The 20,000-nt window shown below is 43.4% G+C and overlaps 1 protein-coding gene and 1 long non-coding RNA gene across 2 annotated transcripts in view; both read left to right on the top strand.

Annotated features, from left to right (window-relative positions):
- Positions 1 to 3,767, top strand: part of LOC134102762 (uncharacterized) — a 28,629-nt gene extending 24,862 nt beyond the window's left edge. The window contains exons 3-4 of the long non-coding RNA XR_009941547.1: positions 1,628 to 1,856; positions 2,407 to 3,767. This is a non-coding gene — a long non-coding RNA (uncharacterized LOC134102762). The remainder of the gene's footprint in view (positions 1 to 1,627; positions 1,857 to 2,406) is intronic.
- Positions 3,768 to 14,228: 10,461 nt separating this feature from the next.
- The window catches only part of nr5a2 (nuclear receptor subfamily 5, group A, member 2), a 58,021-nt gene continuing 52,249 nt past the window's right edge, over positions 14,229 to 20,000 (top strand). Inside the window, exons 1-3 of the mRNA XM_062555559.1 lie at positions 14,229 to 14,462; positions 17,166 to 17,297; positions 19,525 to 19,643. Coding sequence (XP_062411543.1) covers positions 14,399 to 14,462; positions 17,166 to 17,297; positions 19,525 to 19,643 — 315 coding nt within the window. The 5' untranslated portion in view covers positions 14,229 to 14,398. The remainder of the gene's footprint in view (positions 14,463 to 17,165; positions 17,298 to 19,524; positions 19,644 to 20,000) is intronic.

Here is a 20,000-nt window from a genome sequence, read left to right as displayed (position 1 = left end):
TCCAAATTTAGCCCTGGCCAACTAAGTACACAATGTATAACTTTGGGTCTGAAGTAATTACAAAACAATCGATGCAATAAGTTTTATGATATCAAAAAATGACAAGATGAACGGCCGGCTCCCTGCATGGGTGGTGCACGGTTTGATTTAAAGTAAGGTTTTCAGGGGAGGGGGCTTGGAGGGGGGTCATGAAACCACAGGGTTGGATGTGCTAACCATCCACAGACTTCATTTGGACAGATGCACAAGCTGAGCAGCAAGGAAAACTGTGAGTCAATGTGAGGACCAGTGGCGTGTCGTGTGTGTGTGTGTAAAAGTATTTCATCCTTAGCAAAGGAGTCCAAAAGGAGACCCCTGCAGTAGCTTCCCAACCCCTCCTTCTCCCCCACCTCCACCTCCACCCCCAGCCACCCATCCTCCCAAGATTCTTCAACGTCTTTGCAAGCTGCGGAGAGGAAGGACATGATGATGTGTTTTATGCGGGAAGGCGCAGGGCAGGGAGAGGGGGCTGCCCTGACCACTGCCTGATAGTAAAAAAAAAAAAGAACAGTCGGAGGACATGTTAAACATATTGATACCGTCGCTTCAGGAAATCCCTCGGCCTGCCGCCTCCTCGTTCCCATTCTCCTTTCCATTCATGATGCTGTTCGAGGTGCACAAAACCCAAGGTCGTTAGGTCTGTGTCTCTCTCTCTCTCTCTTAGCCTGTCTGTCTGTCTGTCTGTCTGTCTCTCTGTCTTGTCTCCATGCACTCCATAGTGCGGTCACAGCACTGACTGCTTGTGGGTGAGTGATGGTGAATCTTAGGAGCAGAGAAGTCCACTCAACGCCCTCGGGCTTGAGTAGTTTACGTTGCGTTGAAACGCTCAGATGATGGGTGCACTCAGTCATACCCTCAGCAGTTTCAGAGAAACAGGAAACTGTCATCAGAAGCACAACCCATATTAAGAGCCGACCGCCATACAAATCTTCAAGGAAGCACATAAAAAGCCAAACGTCTACATAAACAGTGAAAACGTATACAGCATGTAGCCTAGAAATTCAATCTCCATATAATTAAATTCGACACTGGTGAAAATGTTGGATAGTCAAGAACGTTATGACAACCCAGGAATTATACACTGCGAGTCAAAAACGTTAGAGTGTAATGTCACAACCATAAATCTAATTATAGGGAGATTTCACTGACTGGATGCATGGAACAATCTCATGTTGTTTCCAATTAGAGAATGTTAGAACATCATGTTCTGACACATTCAGAAATGTCCTTTTATATATATATTTATTTATTTATTTATTTATTCATCTTTTATTTACATGAAAAAATCTTTGCTTCTATCTATAAGTGCTCCTTTCTCTAAAACAGACATTATGCTAATCATTTTTCAGCATTATATTATGTTCTTCGTACTTCGTTGTTGTCTTATATGCAACATATTTCTCACATTTTTCCTCACGTTTAGCTCAAATAGCAGCTGATAGTACTGAAGCTCCATTGTCACTGATTTAAGCACAAAGGTCCTAAAAAGTTCAGTAAAAAAATGAAACCTTGCCTAAAGCCATATTTTCAGATCAAAACATCTCTGCCTCTTATGAACTGCTCTCGCTTTCTTTCTGTTTTTTGAAAGTTGGATAATTCCTGGAAAACCTCCGCTTTATCAAGCCGCTTTTTGCCCTCCCGAAAATCTTCCACGGCAGGCTCTTGCTCTCTTCCCTCTCTTCCCCTCTTCCGAGATGCTCATCGATCACCGCGGTGAGAAGGGAGACAATTCGGCCCAAATGAAAGCTGGTCGGGGGGACGGCAGAGTGAATTTGAGAAACCATACCTGGACTGTCCAGAAGCCTCCTCAAGTCAAGGTAAAGAGCCCTATTACAAGGGCATCCATTTCGAGACCGTCAGAGAAATACGTACTCTTTTGAGGGATGACTCAATTTATCCATGGGCTTTCCCCCCTCTCTGTCAAATCAGAAATAATTGCTTGTTGTCCATGTGATGTGGGGAGGTTTTTTTTTTCTTTAATTGGCATATGATGAATTATTGAAATAATAGGTCCCATTAATGTTTTATAGCTGTTGTTTTTTGGGGGCAGACTGATCTGGAACTTGCTGGAGGTGGTGTCATACAGGATTAGTACTTGCACGTAAACGCCGTATTAGCATTGTACTCTTTAAGATTTGTGAATTTACAATGTCACAGTTATTTAGACTCAGCATGTTAATAAAAAATGTCCCATATCATTGTCATTTATATTCTACATTCATTATTGTAACATTGCCAGCGTTTAGGCTGAGCATGATTTAGAAATCAAATTGTAAATGCCCCCCCCCCCCCCCCCCGCCTCTCTCTCTCTCTCTCTCTCTCTCTCTTTCTCTCTCTCTCTCTCTCTCTCTCTTTTACGGCAAACAGACACCAAATTTAAGAAGAGGATGTTGGAGTGACCTGTGAGGATCTGGCCTGGCTGAACTTGCTTCCCTTCTTTCCGTTTCAAGCGACATGTCTTCCTGTCAGGTTTATGATGCTATCAGCCCATCAATTAACTCCTTATCCTTTTTGTCCTGGAAAACACACATTGCACCCAGCCCAAGGAATGTTGCTTCCCACAGGTTTAGTTGACCAAACGTACAACTCTCACAGAGACATCTTTTTTTTTAAAGTAAAAAAAAGTACACACCGAAAAAAAGTCAAGAGGAAAGGTTGAATGTCATCTGCATTGATGGATAGGTTCCCATTGCTATCCCCACAGGTTAGCAAAGGGGAAAGGCGAGAGTTCGAGGGTCGGCGGTGTGTGTGTTTGGGGTTTGGAGGGGGGGTAACTGCGGCATTATGGGATACCCTCTCCACAGGCCCCTGTGGGAAGACGAAGGGAGGCAAAACAATGGAGGCAAACCCACATGTCTCACATGGGGTCTGTCGGGCGCATGTGGCATTTGCAGGAAGCCAAGACTGCAGGGTGTGGGCTGGTCTGCAGCGAGGATCCGATTTCCACATTCTTCCTATCGCCACACCTAAATCCTTAATTGTCTGGCCACAGTCAAAGTATTTTGAGACCACACCATTGCAAGCCAAAGAGAGAGACGGAGAGAGAGAGAGAGATTTTTTTCTCGTCTTTTTTAAACTGTAGACCTGCATGTTTAAGTTGGTCCTGGACCAGGCCACAGTGCGTTGCGTGCAGTGTTCCTAGAGAAAAGTCATTATTTGGAGAATTTTGATAGAGGAGAATGAGAGAGAAAAAAAGGTTTGATATTTCTGTTATGTCAAAAGTGACTTCCTCACCACCCCTTTGGAAAAGAATAATCATGAACATGTGTATCATTACATATTCATTACTTGAACTCCTTGTAATACAGTAATATATTATAGATCACATGCTCAAGTAGGCTTTCAATGAAATCATAATTGGCATGACATATCAGGCATGTTGGAATTACTATCCAGTATATGGTGATTGTTCTGTTGATCTCTTGATAATGTGTGTTGGGCAGATCCTTTGTGAAACGCACACAGTTATCAGCAATATATTTTAGCTAATGGCATCATTATCACGCCATCGGTTTAGAATGCTTCATGTCATTTGAATTTACGGTGCGGACAGTCTATAAAAAAAATAGAGAGAGCATCATTTTCCCGGATGTCAGGAGTTTTTCCCTACCTCGCTGCCTCCCTCTCTGTCTCACCCCATCTCTCTCTCTCGCGGTCTTTTTTCTCTCACTCGGTCTGTCTCTCTCTCTCTCTCTCCCTCCATTCTCTCTCCAGTTGTTTCTGATCAATAAAGCTCTATTTTCTCCCACACAAGGTTTCCCATTCAATACATCTGCCATGGGTTTTAAAAACATAGAGGCATGATCCATTTATTATTGGCTGTTACTATGATTGATCTTCCTAGATACCTGCCATTGAAAACAAGTTCTGTTTATTTCCCTTCTACCCTCTTTATTGACAGCCATTGGTGGATAGCCAATCTATCTTGCTCGGTTCTATGCAGCATGAGAATCTCTCCACTGCAGCAGAAGACACAGCAGCAGCCACATCCTGACCCTCCCAGCCAGTCCAAGTCTTGGGCATTCACACAGAGGCCGGCACAGCCCTCCGAGAAGCCCAGATGAGAGGGGGATTATTATTTGTGGTGCAGCTTTTTTTGCTTTTTTTTTTTTTTTTTTTTGCGGTGCCGTCCTAAACTAATTGGTAGTTTGGCTTTTTCCTATTTACACATTCTCCCAGGATGTGTTTATTTGAGAAGTTCGGAAATTGATGTGAAGACCCTGACATGATCAACAGCATTTGAATATTTAATTTGGCAAAATACGCTGACGGTTAAAAAAAAAAAAAATATGCCAGTCAATATGTGCATGGGGTTCGTAGTGCAGTGGCCGAGCAGTCGATAGAATAGTCATCTGTGATTCCAGAGGGAAATTCCAAGTCCCATATGATTTCCATCATCAGACTGCCCATTACGTTTTGAAGAAGCATTAGCAATGTGAAGGAAAATGTTCAACTCTCACCGGTCATAATTTGACTGGTCATACCAGGAAAAACTAGTAATATTCAGGTAATATCCTCCACTGAGGTTCCCTTATACAACAGTAATGACATGCTGCAGGTACTGTCAATGACGCATTTACAATAACAAATATCTGTAGGATAATTTTTGTCAAGAATGTTAATTGTTTGTTCATGATGACACATTGAACCTCCATGTTCAGTCGAATTAATCAGTTAACCCCTAACCATTTACAACTTACTTGTAACCCCTATGTTCACATTTACTAATGCATGAAGTGGAATTAGTCATGGAAAGCATGTGAAGCATGAAATCTATTCGATTAAATATTTTATTTAGCTTACTTTATTTAACTTATTAGTACTGTTGAGGAGAAAAAATGATCTGATATGATATATATAAATTCACACACTAACGTGGACTATTCCTACAACAGATTCACTTCAGAACTTCTCTCAACTAATTGATTTCACTGGCAGACTGTGCATCCCCCTCAAAAGACTTTTTACTTTGTCTGAAGACGTTGGGTGAAGAGGAACCCTGAAACTAAATACGACAGGCTTTTATTTACTGTCGGTTTGTTGCCTTGTTGTGTGCGTATCTCTTGCAATTTAGCATCCAGTAGTGTTCTTACATACCCTGTTGTATTGCACAGCCTTGTTCATGTCGATATGAATCTCTCCTTGGATCCCGTTCATCTGCACATCAGCTTTGTTTTACACCGTCTCTTAACTCAGGACTGCTGTGTGTGTGTGTGTGTGTGTGTGTGTGTGTGTGTGTGTGTGTGTGTGTGTGTGTGTGTGTGTGTGTGTGTGTGTGTGTGTGTGTGTGTGTGTGTGTGTGTGTGTGTGTGTGTGTGTGTGTGTGTGTGTGTGTCTGCATCACACCTGAAAGTACCTAAAAAGTATTCAGCTCTGGCCACATTGTAGACTGGAAAGCTTAGTCAGGTGTCTGCATGGTGCTGGCCAACATTACTTGGAGGTCTTTAATTATATGGCTCTATAATATTCTGACTTTTAATAGTGCAGTATAGCCATACATCACCTGATCACTGTTAATACCAGTATGGTATGAATTAGTCTGACCATATACTATAAATACCACACACACACACACACACACACACATGCCAGCTTGTGGAGTGACCTCATTCTCTTTTTTTCTCTCAGTTGCTCCTTCCAGACTGCCCACACATTTAACACATGCATATACGCATGCGATGGCCAACAGTCAATTAAATTGACAAGGTGAATTTAAAAATCGTTTATATTCATTTCAAAAAGCTACAAATAAATATATCCACACACAGTTAGGAAGTACAGCACGTCACTTGCAAATCTAACGTCTGCAGATGCTGTGAGCAGGGACATATTTAGCACCCTTCTTCTTCTGAATTTGTTTACTGGGGAGGGTCGGGATGAGGTGGGGGTGATGTTCTTGCTGGTCAGCAGAAAGAATGGGGGCCATTTTGTCCAGATGATGTATGGGACCGGCTGACAGGTCACTTCTTCCTCCCTCCGAAAGCCACAATTTGTTCCCTGTTGGAGGTGGGAGACGGATTTTTCCGTGTGACAGATTTATTGGTGCCCACATGAGGTAAAACACCTCAAACTCCCTATAAAGGCTTTAGACTACTGCAGAGATAGATTGAACCACCATTTATATCCAGTTGGATTCCAGTAAAATGTTTCATATATTTCACCAGGCAGCCCGAAGAGGCCAAAAAATCAAGCATCAGGGCAGATTCCCCCCCCCCCCCTCTCATCTGAGAGAAGTCACTTTGTTAAATATTTTCTCCATGTACGCATCGAAATATTTCCTCCCTTTTTTACGCCTCAAACCCCCATGCCTCCTCCCCCAGCATCAGCTCTCCTCGATGTAGCTGAGACATGTTTAAACACTGTACTGTATGTTCCACCACATGTTTGTGTCGGGAGCAGAGCTCTTGCTGGCGGAGCGGCATCAGAAACACATGGCCGAGGATCTCTTCTGCTCCGGTGTCTGCGTCTGACGTGGAGGGCTGAGGGCTGGAAGTCATTTATGCCCTGCCGACAGTGCAGACTGAACAGTACGTCTGGAGGAGGGGTTTTTTGGGGGGGGGGGGGGGTTCTGTGATGGCTCACTCCTGAACACACAGGTGTCCTTCCCCGCAGAATCCCCAAGCCGAGGGAGGCTCTAATTAATATGGCACCGGCCGGAGCCTGCCAACGCAAAAGCCCACTGAACCTGCGGGTGGTCCTCATCCAGCCACCCCCACTAAAACCCCCCCCCCACCCTGAAAAAAAACCCCTCCGACGTGTTGCACACAGCTGCCCCACTCTGAAAATATACAAACGCGCTCTCAACCACCTCTCAGGCCAAGTCATACCCACCTCTGGCTTGCAGACGAGGCTCTGTCCAGCCCAATTCAACATCCCAACGCCCCCACCCCACTCTCCCTCCGTAATCCTCCATCCAAACTTCCGTCAGGCGCAGATTTCTTCTGGGCAGCCGCCGCCGCCATTCTCCTGTCAGTGAAAAGAACAACTAAATTGTCATGGTTGGGGATTTTACATGGCAGAGGGAAGAAAGAAACGGATTATTTTCCTCACGAATGTTAATTGAAGAGGCATGTTATGCTCAAGGAATATTTCCAGATATGTGAAAATGGGTCCAGTGCCAGACAGGAGAGGAGAAGAAAGAAAGAAAGGAAGAGAGGAGAGAGAGAGAGCAAAAGAGAGAATGAGAGAGATATGTACAGGCCGCTCTTAAACAATGTGGACAGTTTCATGCCAAAACAAACACTAACCCTTTTTAAAAGCTTCCATGTCATATCTGAATCTTTCCCCTGACAGTATATCAATTTTTTATGAGAGACCATAAAGAAAAACAAACAAATGAAGTTTCAAAGGAGAACTTGTTTTCTGACTTATTTTCTTGTAGATCTTTGTAATTTGAACATTTTTGCCAAGGAAATGAAAAAAGGAAAATTTGCCAAGGCTGCTTCTCGACACCTTTTTTTCTGCCTATAGACCAGCACATAATGTGGAGCGGAAATTCACACTCTAGATAAGCTATTAATATGGGTGTGGAGGGGGCATTTTATACCTATTTATAACCAGTCATATGCACAATAAAGAAACTTAACTGAGAGGGCATTAGGTGAAGTGTGTGATGTTTTCCCTCTTCAGATGTTGCGTAGTCTTTCCTCTAAGTGGTGTGAAGTTCCTAGGGAAGACAAGCCTGTCCCACAGGCCCCTTTAGACAGACATATCCACCAGAGGAAGAGATCAGGGCAGACACACTACTCTAATGGCTTAATGATTCGCTTCTACATTAGAGGACCATGAAATCGTGTGCAGACACAAACACACACAGGTGCAGAAAGCATAGACATATACTCATGTCTGACTGAATATTTTAAACATTCAGAGACAACCTACTTCAGACACACAAATACACACATGTCCGTGTTCAAACACACAGGCGTACATAAATGAACCATCAGTACAGATTCACGCCATGGATAGCAATTCAAGTGTCATTTTATTATATAATGTTATATAATAAACTGAACTGTTTTACTTATTTGTTAGGTCTTGCTGTCTGATTTCTTATCTTTAATGCCATATTTAGCTTGGTTTTATTGATGCCTCTTGCACTATTCCCTATGCTGTATACATTCCCCTTGAGATTAATAAAGGATTTTATAATCTCTTATACAGTTTATTCTGACACAAATGTGAAAGGGCTGCACTTACAGACACTAAGACATCAGGACTCACATAGAGTATCATGGCCTTACATTTACGTTCATTCACGTGTACACACACACATGCACACACAGACTATTTTACATACTTTATGTGCAAAAATGGAAACATTTTGGTGAGCAAAATTTACAATGGCTTTCATGAAGCAGAACACCACAAATACATAGGGTACTTCTTCTATATTGTGGCAATAAGTGCTGCATTTAAAAAATCATTTTGTTCCATATCATTATAAAACCCGTGATTACTTATCATGGCTTAAGTTGGAACTTGAGCTGTAGGTCATTGTGATTTATAAGTCACAATTATATCATTTATAGCCACTTGAATTTTTAGGGCTATTTTGAGTTATTTCGACAATTTAAGTACAAACCCAACCCACACACAATATATTATCACACATTCTCATCGTGGTGGGAGGAGGAAGAGACGCTATTTTGACCCGGCCAGAAACAAAACATCCCCTTTGATTAAACCATCACCCACTATAAATGCCATTCCTGTGCGCCGCTGGCCTCTTCAAACAGGGTTGGCGCGTTAATGGTTAGGCCTGCTATTTGCCAGACATTAGTCTGGGGGCAGCCAACACAATACTGACCCCTTGATGACTGAGGAAGCAGACAAAGAGGAAGGCTAGTAAATGGACCGGGCGCAATAAGGAGCCTTGCTCGAGCTGTCCCTGCTGAAGTGGTTGGCAAACATGACGCACAGGGATACACAGAGAGATTTGGGCTGAAGATCTGGCCTCAACCCTCTGAGTTGATCCTCTGTCTGGGTGCCCCAGAGGGGGCTTATCATAAGACAACATTTGCTTCCAGCGTCTGTCTTGGAGTCTTTGCCTTTTGGCCATAAAAGGGGTGGGGGGGTGTCTTGTCACCTAACTCAGCCTCATTGATTGTGGGCAGCTCAGTGCAATTAGTCCTTTATAATGTTTCCCAGTTAGGACAACAAGGGGCCTTTAATTGGAAATGATAGGATGGATTTTACAATAGCCGGGTTAATGATCATTTGCATTGCTGGTAGACCAGGGGAAGGTGCAGCAGGAAGGGAGGGAGATGGAGAGGAGGAGTGGGGTGGCAGGGCCACCAATTTTCACACTTGTCCTTGGTAAAAGAATATCTTCATGTTCCGCCAGGGAGCACCCAGGTGCTAAGGACTCCTTAAGTACCCTCTTTAGTGGTTCTGTCTCATTAGAGAGGTAGTGCATTGTGCCAACATGTGAACCGAGAGGGCCTGGAATGACCGGCTCTGTGCTCGGATGGTCCTCGCACTGCCGGGCTCCGCGTCACTGAGTTCCTCATTGGCGTGAGTGGAGAGAGAGAGAGAGAGCACTGCGTGCTTGCGTGTGTGTCTGTGTGTGCGCACATTTCTCTCTCTGTGTGTGTGTGTGTGTGTGTGTGTGTGTTTGGTGTGTGTGTGCGTGCGTGCGTGCGTGCATGTGTATGTGTGTGTGTGTCAGTGCAGAGGTCACACAGAGGCGAGGCGTGAGAGTGGTGGCCTGTCAGAAACTCACCCATCAACCCGAACTGAAAACAAACATCTGTGCCTATCCCCAATTTAGGTAAATTATGAATGTGCAGGAGCGTGTGTGTGTGTATGTGCGTAAGCATGCGTGTGTGTGTGTGTGTGTGTGAGTGCATTTGTTTGGAGAAGATAAAACATTCAGATCAATATCTCACTTCTAAAACTGTCTTTTTGTTCCACAGTGTAACACTGCACTGTGTTGTGAGGCTCTTTTTGAAAAATTAAACCAAATGCTTTCAATATAACATCTCAGAGCTTCAGTATACATGTAAACTATTCATGAGAACCATGCATAGCAAACACCAGATGCCCAAGGGTTATTTTAAATAGCCACAGATAGACCTGATATGATAAAAAAAAAACTTGCGTAGGCAGAAAGATAAATGACTTATTGTCATTACTTAAGCAGTAGTTAATCACTCCCCCATGAAATGAAAGGAGCTGCATCTTACAACATGCTTGTTTCTAATTACACCTCCCTGCACACAATGCTTCTTTACAAATCTGACATTCCTCAGACAGCTGTTTTGACGTTCACATAGGGCCAGGGTCCATGCATGCATGCATATGAGAAAACCATATCATATTCAAATGAGGCAAGAGCCAAACACTAAACACTGGGGATACGGGGCGGCCTGTTCCCATCCAGTGCTCCCCGTCCCAGGACTGTGGCAGGTAGATAAGGCCCGGGGTAAACTCTGAACCACAGAACCGGGTTCTTCGCCACGCTGGTCTTTGTTTTCATGTCTGCCGTGTCGACTTTGTTTTGGTGCAGCGGCACCAGCGACACCTGACAGCAACAAGTACTATTGTTCTTTCAAGCTCTTGAAAATAGAACCATATAGGAAGCAATGAACAATGACTGTTGCTTGACCTGTTAATGGATCTAACAGTTGTCGGAGTTAAGCAGTTGAGGGCTTTTTTTCCCCCGTCTTCTTCGTCTTCAGAGTACGTCAGGTTTTTTTTTTTTTTTTACTCTCTCCTCTCTCTCTCTCTCTCTCTCTCTCTCTCTCTCTCTCTCTTTCTCTCTCTCTCTCCCTTTCCCTATGACACTCGTTCGCTGGCTGCCCCTGATTTCGTGCGTGTGTGAGGGGGGGTTGGACACTCAAAAAACATATGGGCTTTAATTAAGGTATGGACGGACACATCGAACACTTCCCTGCGCTGGGAAACGGGCGTGCCAAGCGGAGACAGGAATGCTAGAATAAACACACTCACAGGTACCCGACAGACAATGCACGATAACCAGCACTCATGAGTCATAACTGCCATCACATATATCCCTTTCCCAGGCTCGGTAATGTTTACTCTCTCTCTCTCTCTCTCTCTCTCTCTCTCTCTCTCTCTCTCTCTCTCTCTCTGTCTATCTATCTATCTCTCGCGTCTCTCTCTTCTGTCCACTCCACTCTCACTCTCTTCCTCCTCCCCACCTCTCTCCCCCACCGTGTCACTCTTGTTTTTTTTAAAGGTCTGGCTTTCTCAGGGCACTCTCTCGTCTTCTGGATCTTTCAGTTTGAAGTCCATTCACATTCAAATTGGTTTATTAACATGACAAAAGGAATGTGGTGTATTGGCAAAAGGAGGACATTTTTTTGTTGTCATCTTTCATTTCACATGTCTCCCTATCTCTGTATCGCTGTCGTCGTGACCGCGAAACACGTGGCCTCTTTCCCTCTCTCTCTCTCTCTCTCTCTCTATCTCTCTCTCTTTCCCCCTCCCTCTCTCTTTTCCATCTCTCTGGTTGTGAGGAGCCAAGCTTGTATCCTACAGCAGAGGTCAACAGAGCGCAGGTTTCAGTGTAGGCGACAGCTCATCAGACGCACTTTTTACTCCTCCTCCTCCTCCTCCTCCTCCTCCTGTTCTCCCACATGCAATGGCCTCTGTACTCTGATTATCCAAATAATCTCTTTTTATGAAGGTGTTGAAAGTGTTTAAGTCAGGCATAATGAACACAGGGCCCTTACCACCTAAATTACGAGCTGACAGCTTGAGTGTAGAGTGGATTCTCACTATACCCCTCCCCTCCCTTCTCTCTCACACTCTCACACACACACACACACACACACACACACACACACACACACACACACACACACTCACACACACTCACACACACATACAGACATTTCTCATTACCCTCTCCCTCTCTCTCCAGAAAGGTTTTCTTTCATACCCCAGGTTATTAGTTTCACGGTGTCATAGAAGGAAACCCCACATCACCCCTCTCACTGGACCTGTACGTTGAGCAAATAGATTTCAGCACGCTGATAAATGCTTAACTGAGCCGTCTGATTGTCCGACTCCCATCATTCTACCGCTACCGCTCTGATTCTTATTCATTGCTTCCCTAAATCTCTTAAAGGCGGCTTTATAATGCGACACAATTGCCGAATCTTTACCATAATGAAATTGGGAGCCTGTCCGAGCAGTAAACCTTGACCTGGGCCACGTCATGCTTAAGCACGCTCTATTCAGCAGTAAAGATGCTGCCCCCGTGTTGAACATTAGGTCTAAACCGCATCGTAAAACTCATTTATAAAAGACAAGGGTGGGGTAGTCAAGAGGTGCGCGTGGTGTGGATATGGAAGTGACCCAGGGGGGGTGGGGGGGTCAAAAGGTTTATACTCCCCCCACACACACACACACATACACACACAGCTTTAAAACAAGTAGTGGTTGCCAATGTTACAGGCTAGCAGTGAGGCCTCTCAGGTGCTGGGCCTCTTGGCCCTGGGTTTTGGGTTATGGCAGCTCCAGCACATGAGCAGTGGCTCAGTGCGGCATGCGTGGCAGCAGGGCAGGAGTGAACTTCAGGTCAGCAGGGCCCTCGCGCCGGGTCAAAAGGCCCACGGTGTTTGTCTGAGCCCCTCATCCCCGTGGGCTTTATCTCCTGACCCCACATTTAGAGCACTTGGTCAACAATAGGAGCGTCTCAAGCCCCCTAGCCCCTGAGTTAGCCTTTTGTGTGCTGCTGAGTACAACAGGTGACAATGGAGAGGAGTGGGGCAATTGTTTAGGTTAACTGTGGCCATAACTTTAATTACTGTATTTAGATAAAGCATCTCTATCTCCTCAGTTGCTTCAGTCATTACAACTTTTTGTTTGCTTGACAGAGTGTTCAATTGAGGAGCGTAAATTCTTCTTCTTCTCTCATGCTAGAGAGAAAAAAAAAACTTTATTTGAATTTGGATCCCAGACAGTGAAATTTGGCACATTTAACAGCACAGTGAAACATTCATTAAAGTCTCATCGCCGGGATTATCCACTTTGTTTGCGGAGCAATTATCTTTCATGCTTGAGACGGACCGCAAAATGTGTTTCGTAATTTCACTTTATTGATTCATATATAAAACATGCACGTTTCCGGGGGACTGTTTCTGAAAACGGCAGCGGTGGCGTGCCAAAAACAACCAAATTAATACATCCCCAGAGTGGGCTGTTTTCTGCACGTTTGCTTTGGAGTGCTCTATCATGCCACGGTTTGGCTCCTACTGCGTGTCAATCTGTCCTCCCAGGCAGGGGGAACATCAGCTCTGGGCTCCTAATGATTATAAATTTCTCCCCTGTGAAGTTTATGTTTAAAGATTACGCAGGGCGGCTCTGACGGGACAACTCTGGAAAATGGCAAAAAACTGTTGATTCATGGGACCCACACACACACACACACACACACACACACACACACACACACACACACACTCACACACACACACACATACACTCACACATACTTCCAGTTCCACTCTACAGGTGCCTCCAGAGAACTGGTGCAGCCCTTGCTGATTTGTTTCAAAGTTTAGTGGCGCCGTAGGATTCGCTGTGGTGAACATGTCCTTTTGATCTCGTTTTCTGTGTGTGTGCGTGTGTGTGCATGTGTGTGTGTGTGTGTGTGTGTGTGTGTGTGTGTGTGTGTGTGTGTGTGTGTGTGTGTGTGTGTGTGTGTGTGTGTCTCATGTGCCGCCTCTCTCTCCCAGCAGAGCACACAGTCAATGGGTCTGCACAGTAATTTCGGCTCCCTCTTCCCTGCAGGTTAATCATTCCTCTGGTACTATCTGCCAGCTTCCCTTATCAGCCTGTGTGTCACTTTATAACAGGCCGTTATCAACCTGTCCTCCGCCATGTGACTCGGACAGGCCTATCCTAGGGATGCATTTTGAATACTGTTGATTAGTACCTATGAGATATGACTTCTGGTTTAACGCAGGTCACTATGTGGATGGGGGTGCTTTGTGTGTGTGGAGGAGGGGGGTCTGTGAGTGTGTGTGTGTGTGTGTGTGTGTGCGTGCGTGCGTGCGTGCGTGCTTCTTTCTGTGTGTGTGTGTGTGTGTGTGTGTGTGTGTGTATCTGCGTGCGTGCGTGCGTGCTTCCTTCTGTGTGTGTGTGTGTGTTTGTGTCAGTGTGAAAGTAGGTAGGTATGCCAAGGGGTTGTCTCACCTACTGTGAGAGTTCACTTCTTTGCTGGAACTAAGTGGACAGTAACACTTGCTCACCTTTTTCCAGTCGCTCCCCCCTTTTTTTTTTAACCCTACACCTTCTTGCCTTTCAAGACATTATGGAGAAGTGCTAACCATACATATTAAACATACCGGTTAGATCCTTCTCCTTAATTGAGGACTTGCCCGTTATGATGTCTGATAGCCAACAGTTTGATATTGGACAAGAGAGCTCTCAGGACGATTCCGTTAAAGGTGAGTATGGTGGTCACCTAACGTGGACGTTTCCTGCTGTGTGTAGCGACTCTGCTCTTCTGGCTTCTGACACTGATCCTCCAGTACACCTGCAGATCAAACAGAGCCGCATGTTGTCTATTATGCCAATCTGACCCAGTTACTATGTAATATTGCTTATGTTTATACTATGGTCAGTTAGTGTTGCGCTAATGCACACAACTTGCTCACATTTTAAGCGCCACGCATTTTGTTTCGACAAATGTGTTTTCAAAGTTTAACGTCTGCTATTCCATATAGGATTGAGTGACTATCGCAAGTTGGTCTACAAATTAGATTTTAGAGCTTACCCTAAATTACTAACATAATGCATTGTGATCTTGCAGGCTAACATTGTGATCTGCACGAAATAACTTTTTACTGACGTGTTTCTGCCTGGTTCTTCCGTAAAGCCTAAACTCTAACGTAGAGCAAACAACTTCGCTGTTTGGTGTGCAATAAACTCTCTGAACCTGGTGTAGCGCGGTTTAATGTTGGCCATCGCCTCCTTTTGTCTGCGGCAGAAAAAAAAAACATAACGTGTAAGCTTATAATTTTACATTACATGTAAATGTAAATTAAATGTTATTGTACTAATTGGTTTTGGCCAATATTTGAAACGTGTGTGTGCTCAGGAGTGAGTGCATGTATAGCCTAGTCCATGTATATACGTGTACACGTGGATGACGTGAGGAAGTCTGAGATAGCAACAGTTCATTTATTTAACGGATTTTATATGTTCAAATTTATATTCATTCTAAAACTAAAATACTTTTCTTGTTCTACATAATCATTTATAGAAATATTATCATTATGCTTTAATTTGTTACTATTATTTGTCTATGGCTATATTATCATTATTATTATTAGCATTTATTATTATGGTCACAATTCCGTTTTTATTACGATTGTTATTCCATCTAACATTTATTAAATCATCAGTCAGCTCTGATCAAATAAAGATAACTGATGTCGTTCGCCCATGAAGACGGGCGGATTTATAAGCAAATTGCACATTTTATATCTATCTACATAGCAGGGAGAAGAAGCTCTAACGTGTGAGTAGGCTCTGCGGCTGCAGTCGGTACGCGTGAGTCAACCGGGAGATTTTTGCTCTTTGAGAGCTCGCTGGTAACTTGTGTGCACTGACCTTTGGAGGGTGCCATGCATCAATTCCATCTAGTCATATTGCCTTCTTGTAACATGTCTGAAATCACACAGGGGATTCTTGTGACTTCCTATGTTATTCTGATTGGCCTGCATGTATATATTGTTGCTGTGGTGGTGGTTAACATTATGCCTGATTGTTTTTTTTTGTGAGCGGGGGCTGTTCGGGGGTTGGCGAGGTCAAACACTCAAATGTTGCAGTCTGTAGGAGCAACCTATTGTCAACTGCAACTTTGAACATTTTAAATTAATTTATGTATTGCTATGGAACTTGAAACACAACTTTTTCGTTCTCAGGGTAAATAACAGTTCAAGATTAAAAGTGAATATATAATGCTTTCCTATCATGCTTTGCAATCAGAGCCGACCTATTCAGTGCGAGGAAGCATGTCATATTCGTGTCCTGTCATCAACGAGCTAATCATGAAGGTTACACTTGAATGTATCCTATTTTGTTAGCAATAACACAGAAGACAGTTCGGACCAAGACATTCGCGCAGCTAAAGCAATTGAAAAATCATGCTCCTGCTATAAGTTTAGCATTTGATTACCTACAGAGCACCTAATAAGACTGCAGATTTGTTTACTTGTTGTCCGGACCCTGTGTAGCGGTTTCACCGGGCTGAACATGCGGACGTACCTTCCTTACCGGTCTCTTTGGCACCCTGTGCTCCGGTGCGCATCTCTCGCATCTCCGTATCATAGAGCCTAGAGTAATTAGATCATCTTTTTGTTTGTTTTTCTTACTCCCGTTTCCTTGTTTTGGCTTTTATGTCCATCATTATGTGATCTTATCACATGTGGTTGGGGAGAGTGAAGTAGATAGAGGTGATACTGGCCGGTCTTCTCGTGCTCATTGGAGAGGGAAGGTGATGTCAGAGCGGAGAGTGAGACCCTGATTGGCGCGAGCGGTGTCAGTAAAGGGTGTGTATGTGCGCGCGCGTGTGTGTGAGTGTGTGTGAGAAAAGACAAAGCAGCAGGGAGAACGACTGAACTTCAGATCTGGCACCCCTCAGTAGAAGTGAGTCAGACAGAACGGAGGAGGGGTCCGCGTAAAGTTAATGACAGTTTGCCAAGTCGAGTTTTGTAAGACATACATCTATCAGAGACGTGGAAAAGGCCACGGGGAGATCAACTCGCTGCAAAAGCTCCACCGCCGTCTTATTACCTCTTAATCTGGTGCACGCTTTCGCTGTCCGGACAGAGTTATCATTTTGTGTCATTGAGAAAGAACCTTCTCTTTAAAAGACATTTACAATCTATTTCTCAATCGCGTTGCGAGACTCGGGTACCAAGCAGTAGGTCATTGCTGTTGTACAATAATTGTAGCTTTCGCAAGCGTTGTCTTTTTTGGGGGGGAGTGAAAATGAACTTCCTCTGCGATCGTTCTTTTCGCTTGCTCTCGCTAGCATTTGCAGCAATCTGATCTTCGTTTCTAAACGTCAAACGCCAGGACTGGGAAGAATCGGTCTTTCGGTTTTTTTGTGAGAACCTGTGGTATCCCCCTTTCACGAGCAGGTGGCCCGTCAGACGGAGCCCAGTCTTCACCCCAGCGGAGCCGAGCTGTCATGCTACCCAAAGTGGAGACAGAAGCTCTGGGACTCGCTCGGTCGCATGGGGAACGGGGGCACATGCCTGGAAATATGCAAGGTAAGGATTAGGACTTTCTTATTTAATCCAAGACCAAGGTGCAGATTTTATTTAAAAAAAAGAATCCTGTTTCTGATCTCCCTCTGATCTCTAGTTCTGATAAAATAACGTGTTGACATTTGCGTTGGGACCGACCGACACTGCCTGGCCAAGTTAAATTAAGCCTACTTGTAATCTTGTGTCTTCATTTCTTTGAATATATGACATTTGAGTGTGAATTAAAACTTTTGTGAGTTTTAAACAAAGACAGATTAAAGGGTTTACTGGCACATATTGGTAGGCTATTTCGTGCAGTTGCACCCTCATTTATTCTTGGCCTATTATCTTTTAAACTGCGTTGGATTAGGAAGTAGCCTATAGATCCTATATCATCAGCCATTTCTTGCTATTATCCATAAAACCAAAATTATTGCTGTTACGCCATGTTAATATCGTTAGTAATATTAGAGAGGCAAATATGCGTAGAGTGATGTAGCTAAGCATATAGCCTAATTCTTACATGTGAACTTGCAAAAGTTTTGTGCCTCTAAAATGAAAACATAATGTATGGGTTGGCTTCCTATCACTATGTTTGATTTTGCTGTACATTTAGGATGACTGGATTTTTAAACAAAATTTAGCAAGAAAAGAGGCACGCTCGGTTCATTAAATGCACAGTATTCTGGAGTCGGCTGTCTCCAGATAATCAGACGTTGCATTAACTTCTGAAACCGCTCCATTAATAATTTATCAAGCTCTCTTTACAAGCCTGAAGATGTTCATATCGTTATCAAATCTGAAAATTCCCCTGGAGGTCGTCTAACGAGCGATGGCACTGCAATTAAATCAAAACTACGAATATGACCGAATTTCAAAAGAAAAGTTCAAATGATTTAGCTAAAGAAAAAATACAAGAATATTTACAATGCATACACTGCCACTCATATGATAGTAAAATGTTCATTTCACGGATAAATACGTGCTGTATAGCCTGTTAAATAGGGTCACATAGCAATTACTTCAGAAACACTGACATTAATATAGGGGGGGAAAGAAATATCGAATTTTGTAAACAACCTACATTGTCTGTTTTAGACAAAAAATAATTGTAATGTTTGTGATGACATATTTTCATGAAGAAAATAAATAAAACTTTGAGTCACAAGCCGCAAATTGTTTTTCAGATTACCTTTTGATAGCCTATGTCGCCCGGATGTAATGCCTTGGGGACGTGGATATGATCAACGAAATGACATTAAGCATAACCCAAATTATTTCAAACCACTGACAGAATTAGCACGTTTATAAGTGAAGTTCACAATGACTTGTTGCTTCTATCGTCCGTTACCAGCACATTTCAACCGGCGCCATCAGCGAGAAACAGCAGGGTAACTTATTCACACAAAATGTATAGAAATTGATTGCAAGTATGCTCGGTCGGCAAATGCTCCAGGAGTGTTAGAGGGTAGTGATTAATTTATGTTGTAGCGTGAGATCAAACTTTTCTGCCTGGCGCAGATCAGTTGTGAATCGTCAACTACTTTCTATTTACGCTTCATCAATTTTTTTTTAATCAATGCCAGATCATTTTTTTGCAATAAGCTGGTGAGCTGGTGAGCCATAAGTTGGTGAGTGCATTTATTACAAGTTGTTTATTTTACACATGCACAACAAAATGCTAGTTAGAAAAAGTTAGAAATCCCAAATGATTGTCCTGAAAATCATGTGCCTGTACGTAAATGTAGATTATTTGTTCTTTTATTCCATTCCTCTAAATGTGCTCGTAAACTAACTCTGCAGTGTAGACGTCTTAATTGTCCCTGACACAAGCTCCTTATCACTTGATTAACGCACCCATTAACTATCATTCCCCTTACATGACCTATCAGCAGGGTGACATGCCTTTCTGAATAACAGCATCTTACACTTTCCTCTGTGTGCACATGTGTCAAATCTCAATTTTAGTGAAATGTTTCAATCAAGAGTTCAATATTGTAGCCTTTAGTGTATAGGATGTTTTTTCCGAAACTGCATTTCTCATGTTTCAAGCTGTATTTATTGGAGACTACTGATAATGGAAATGAGCTGGGAACATATCACAGCTTTGGGTAGTGTGTGCATAACACAACCTAAATATCAGCACACAACAGCATTGTAAGAGATTTGGAAAGACCAAGTGTGTTTTTCTATTATTATTATTATTATTATTTTACATCAGCCTGATGTTGTCTTGCCTTTGTTTCCTCAGCACCCCACTTTAAAATGATGGACTATTCCTACGACGAAGACTTAGACGAGATGTGTCCTGTTTGCGGAGACAAGGTGTCCGGCTACCATTATGGGCTCCTCACATGCGAGAGCTGCAAGGTGCGTCCCTCTCTTGTCACTTCCCGTCCGTCTGTAATAACCCTGAGCACCGGGGTACAGCCATGTTTATTGATCTCCAAACCACCCGACAAGTGTGTTGTACAATCGCTCCACCACTCTGTTTAATCCTCTGTGTGTCTCTTGGCTCGATTTGATGCCCTAATTGCATGAACAAATCAATTGTATGTATGAAGGAACGTGTGGATTTGCTTCGCATTGTGCGCCATCATGCAGCTTCACATAGGGTGAGCTGTAGCATGTAGGTTAGATTGTCGACCAGGGGATTGTATTTTAACTCTTTGCACCGTCCATACCATCCATCAGTTTTAGAGTATAATTTCTCTTAAGTCTACGTGC

This window comes from Sardina pilchardus, chromosome 15 (assembly GCF_963854185.1).
Source record: "Sardina pilchardus chromosome 15, fSarPil1.1, whole genome shotgun sequence".
NCBI classification, from domain to species: domain Eukaryota; kingdom Metazoa; phylum Chordata; class Actinopteri; order Clupeiformes; family Clupeidae; genus Sardina; species Sardina pilchardus.
This window is presented reverse-complemented; position numbering and strand designations above follow the sequence as displayed.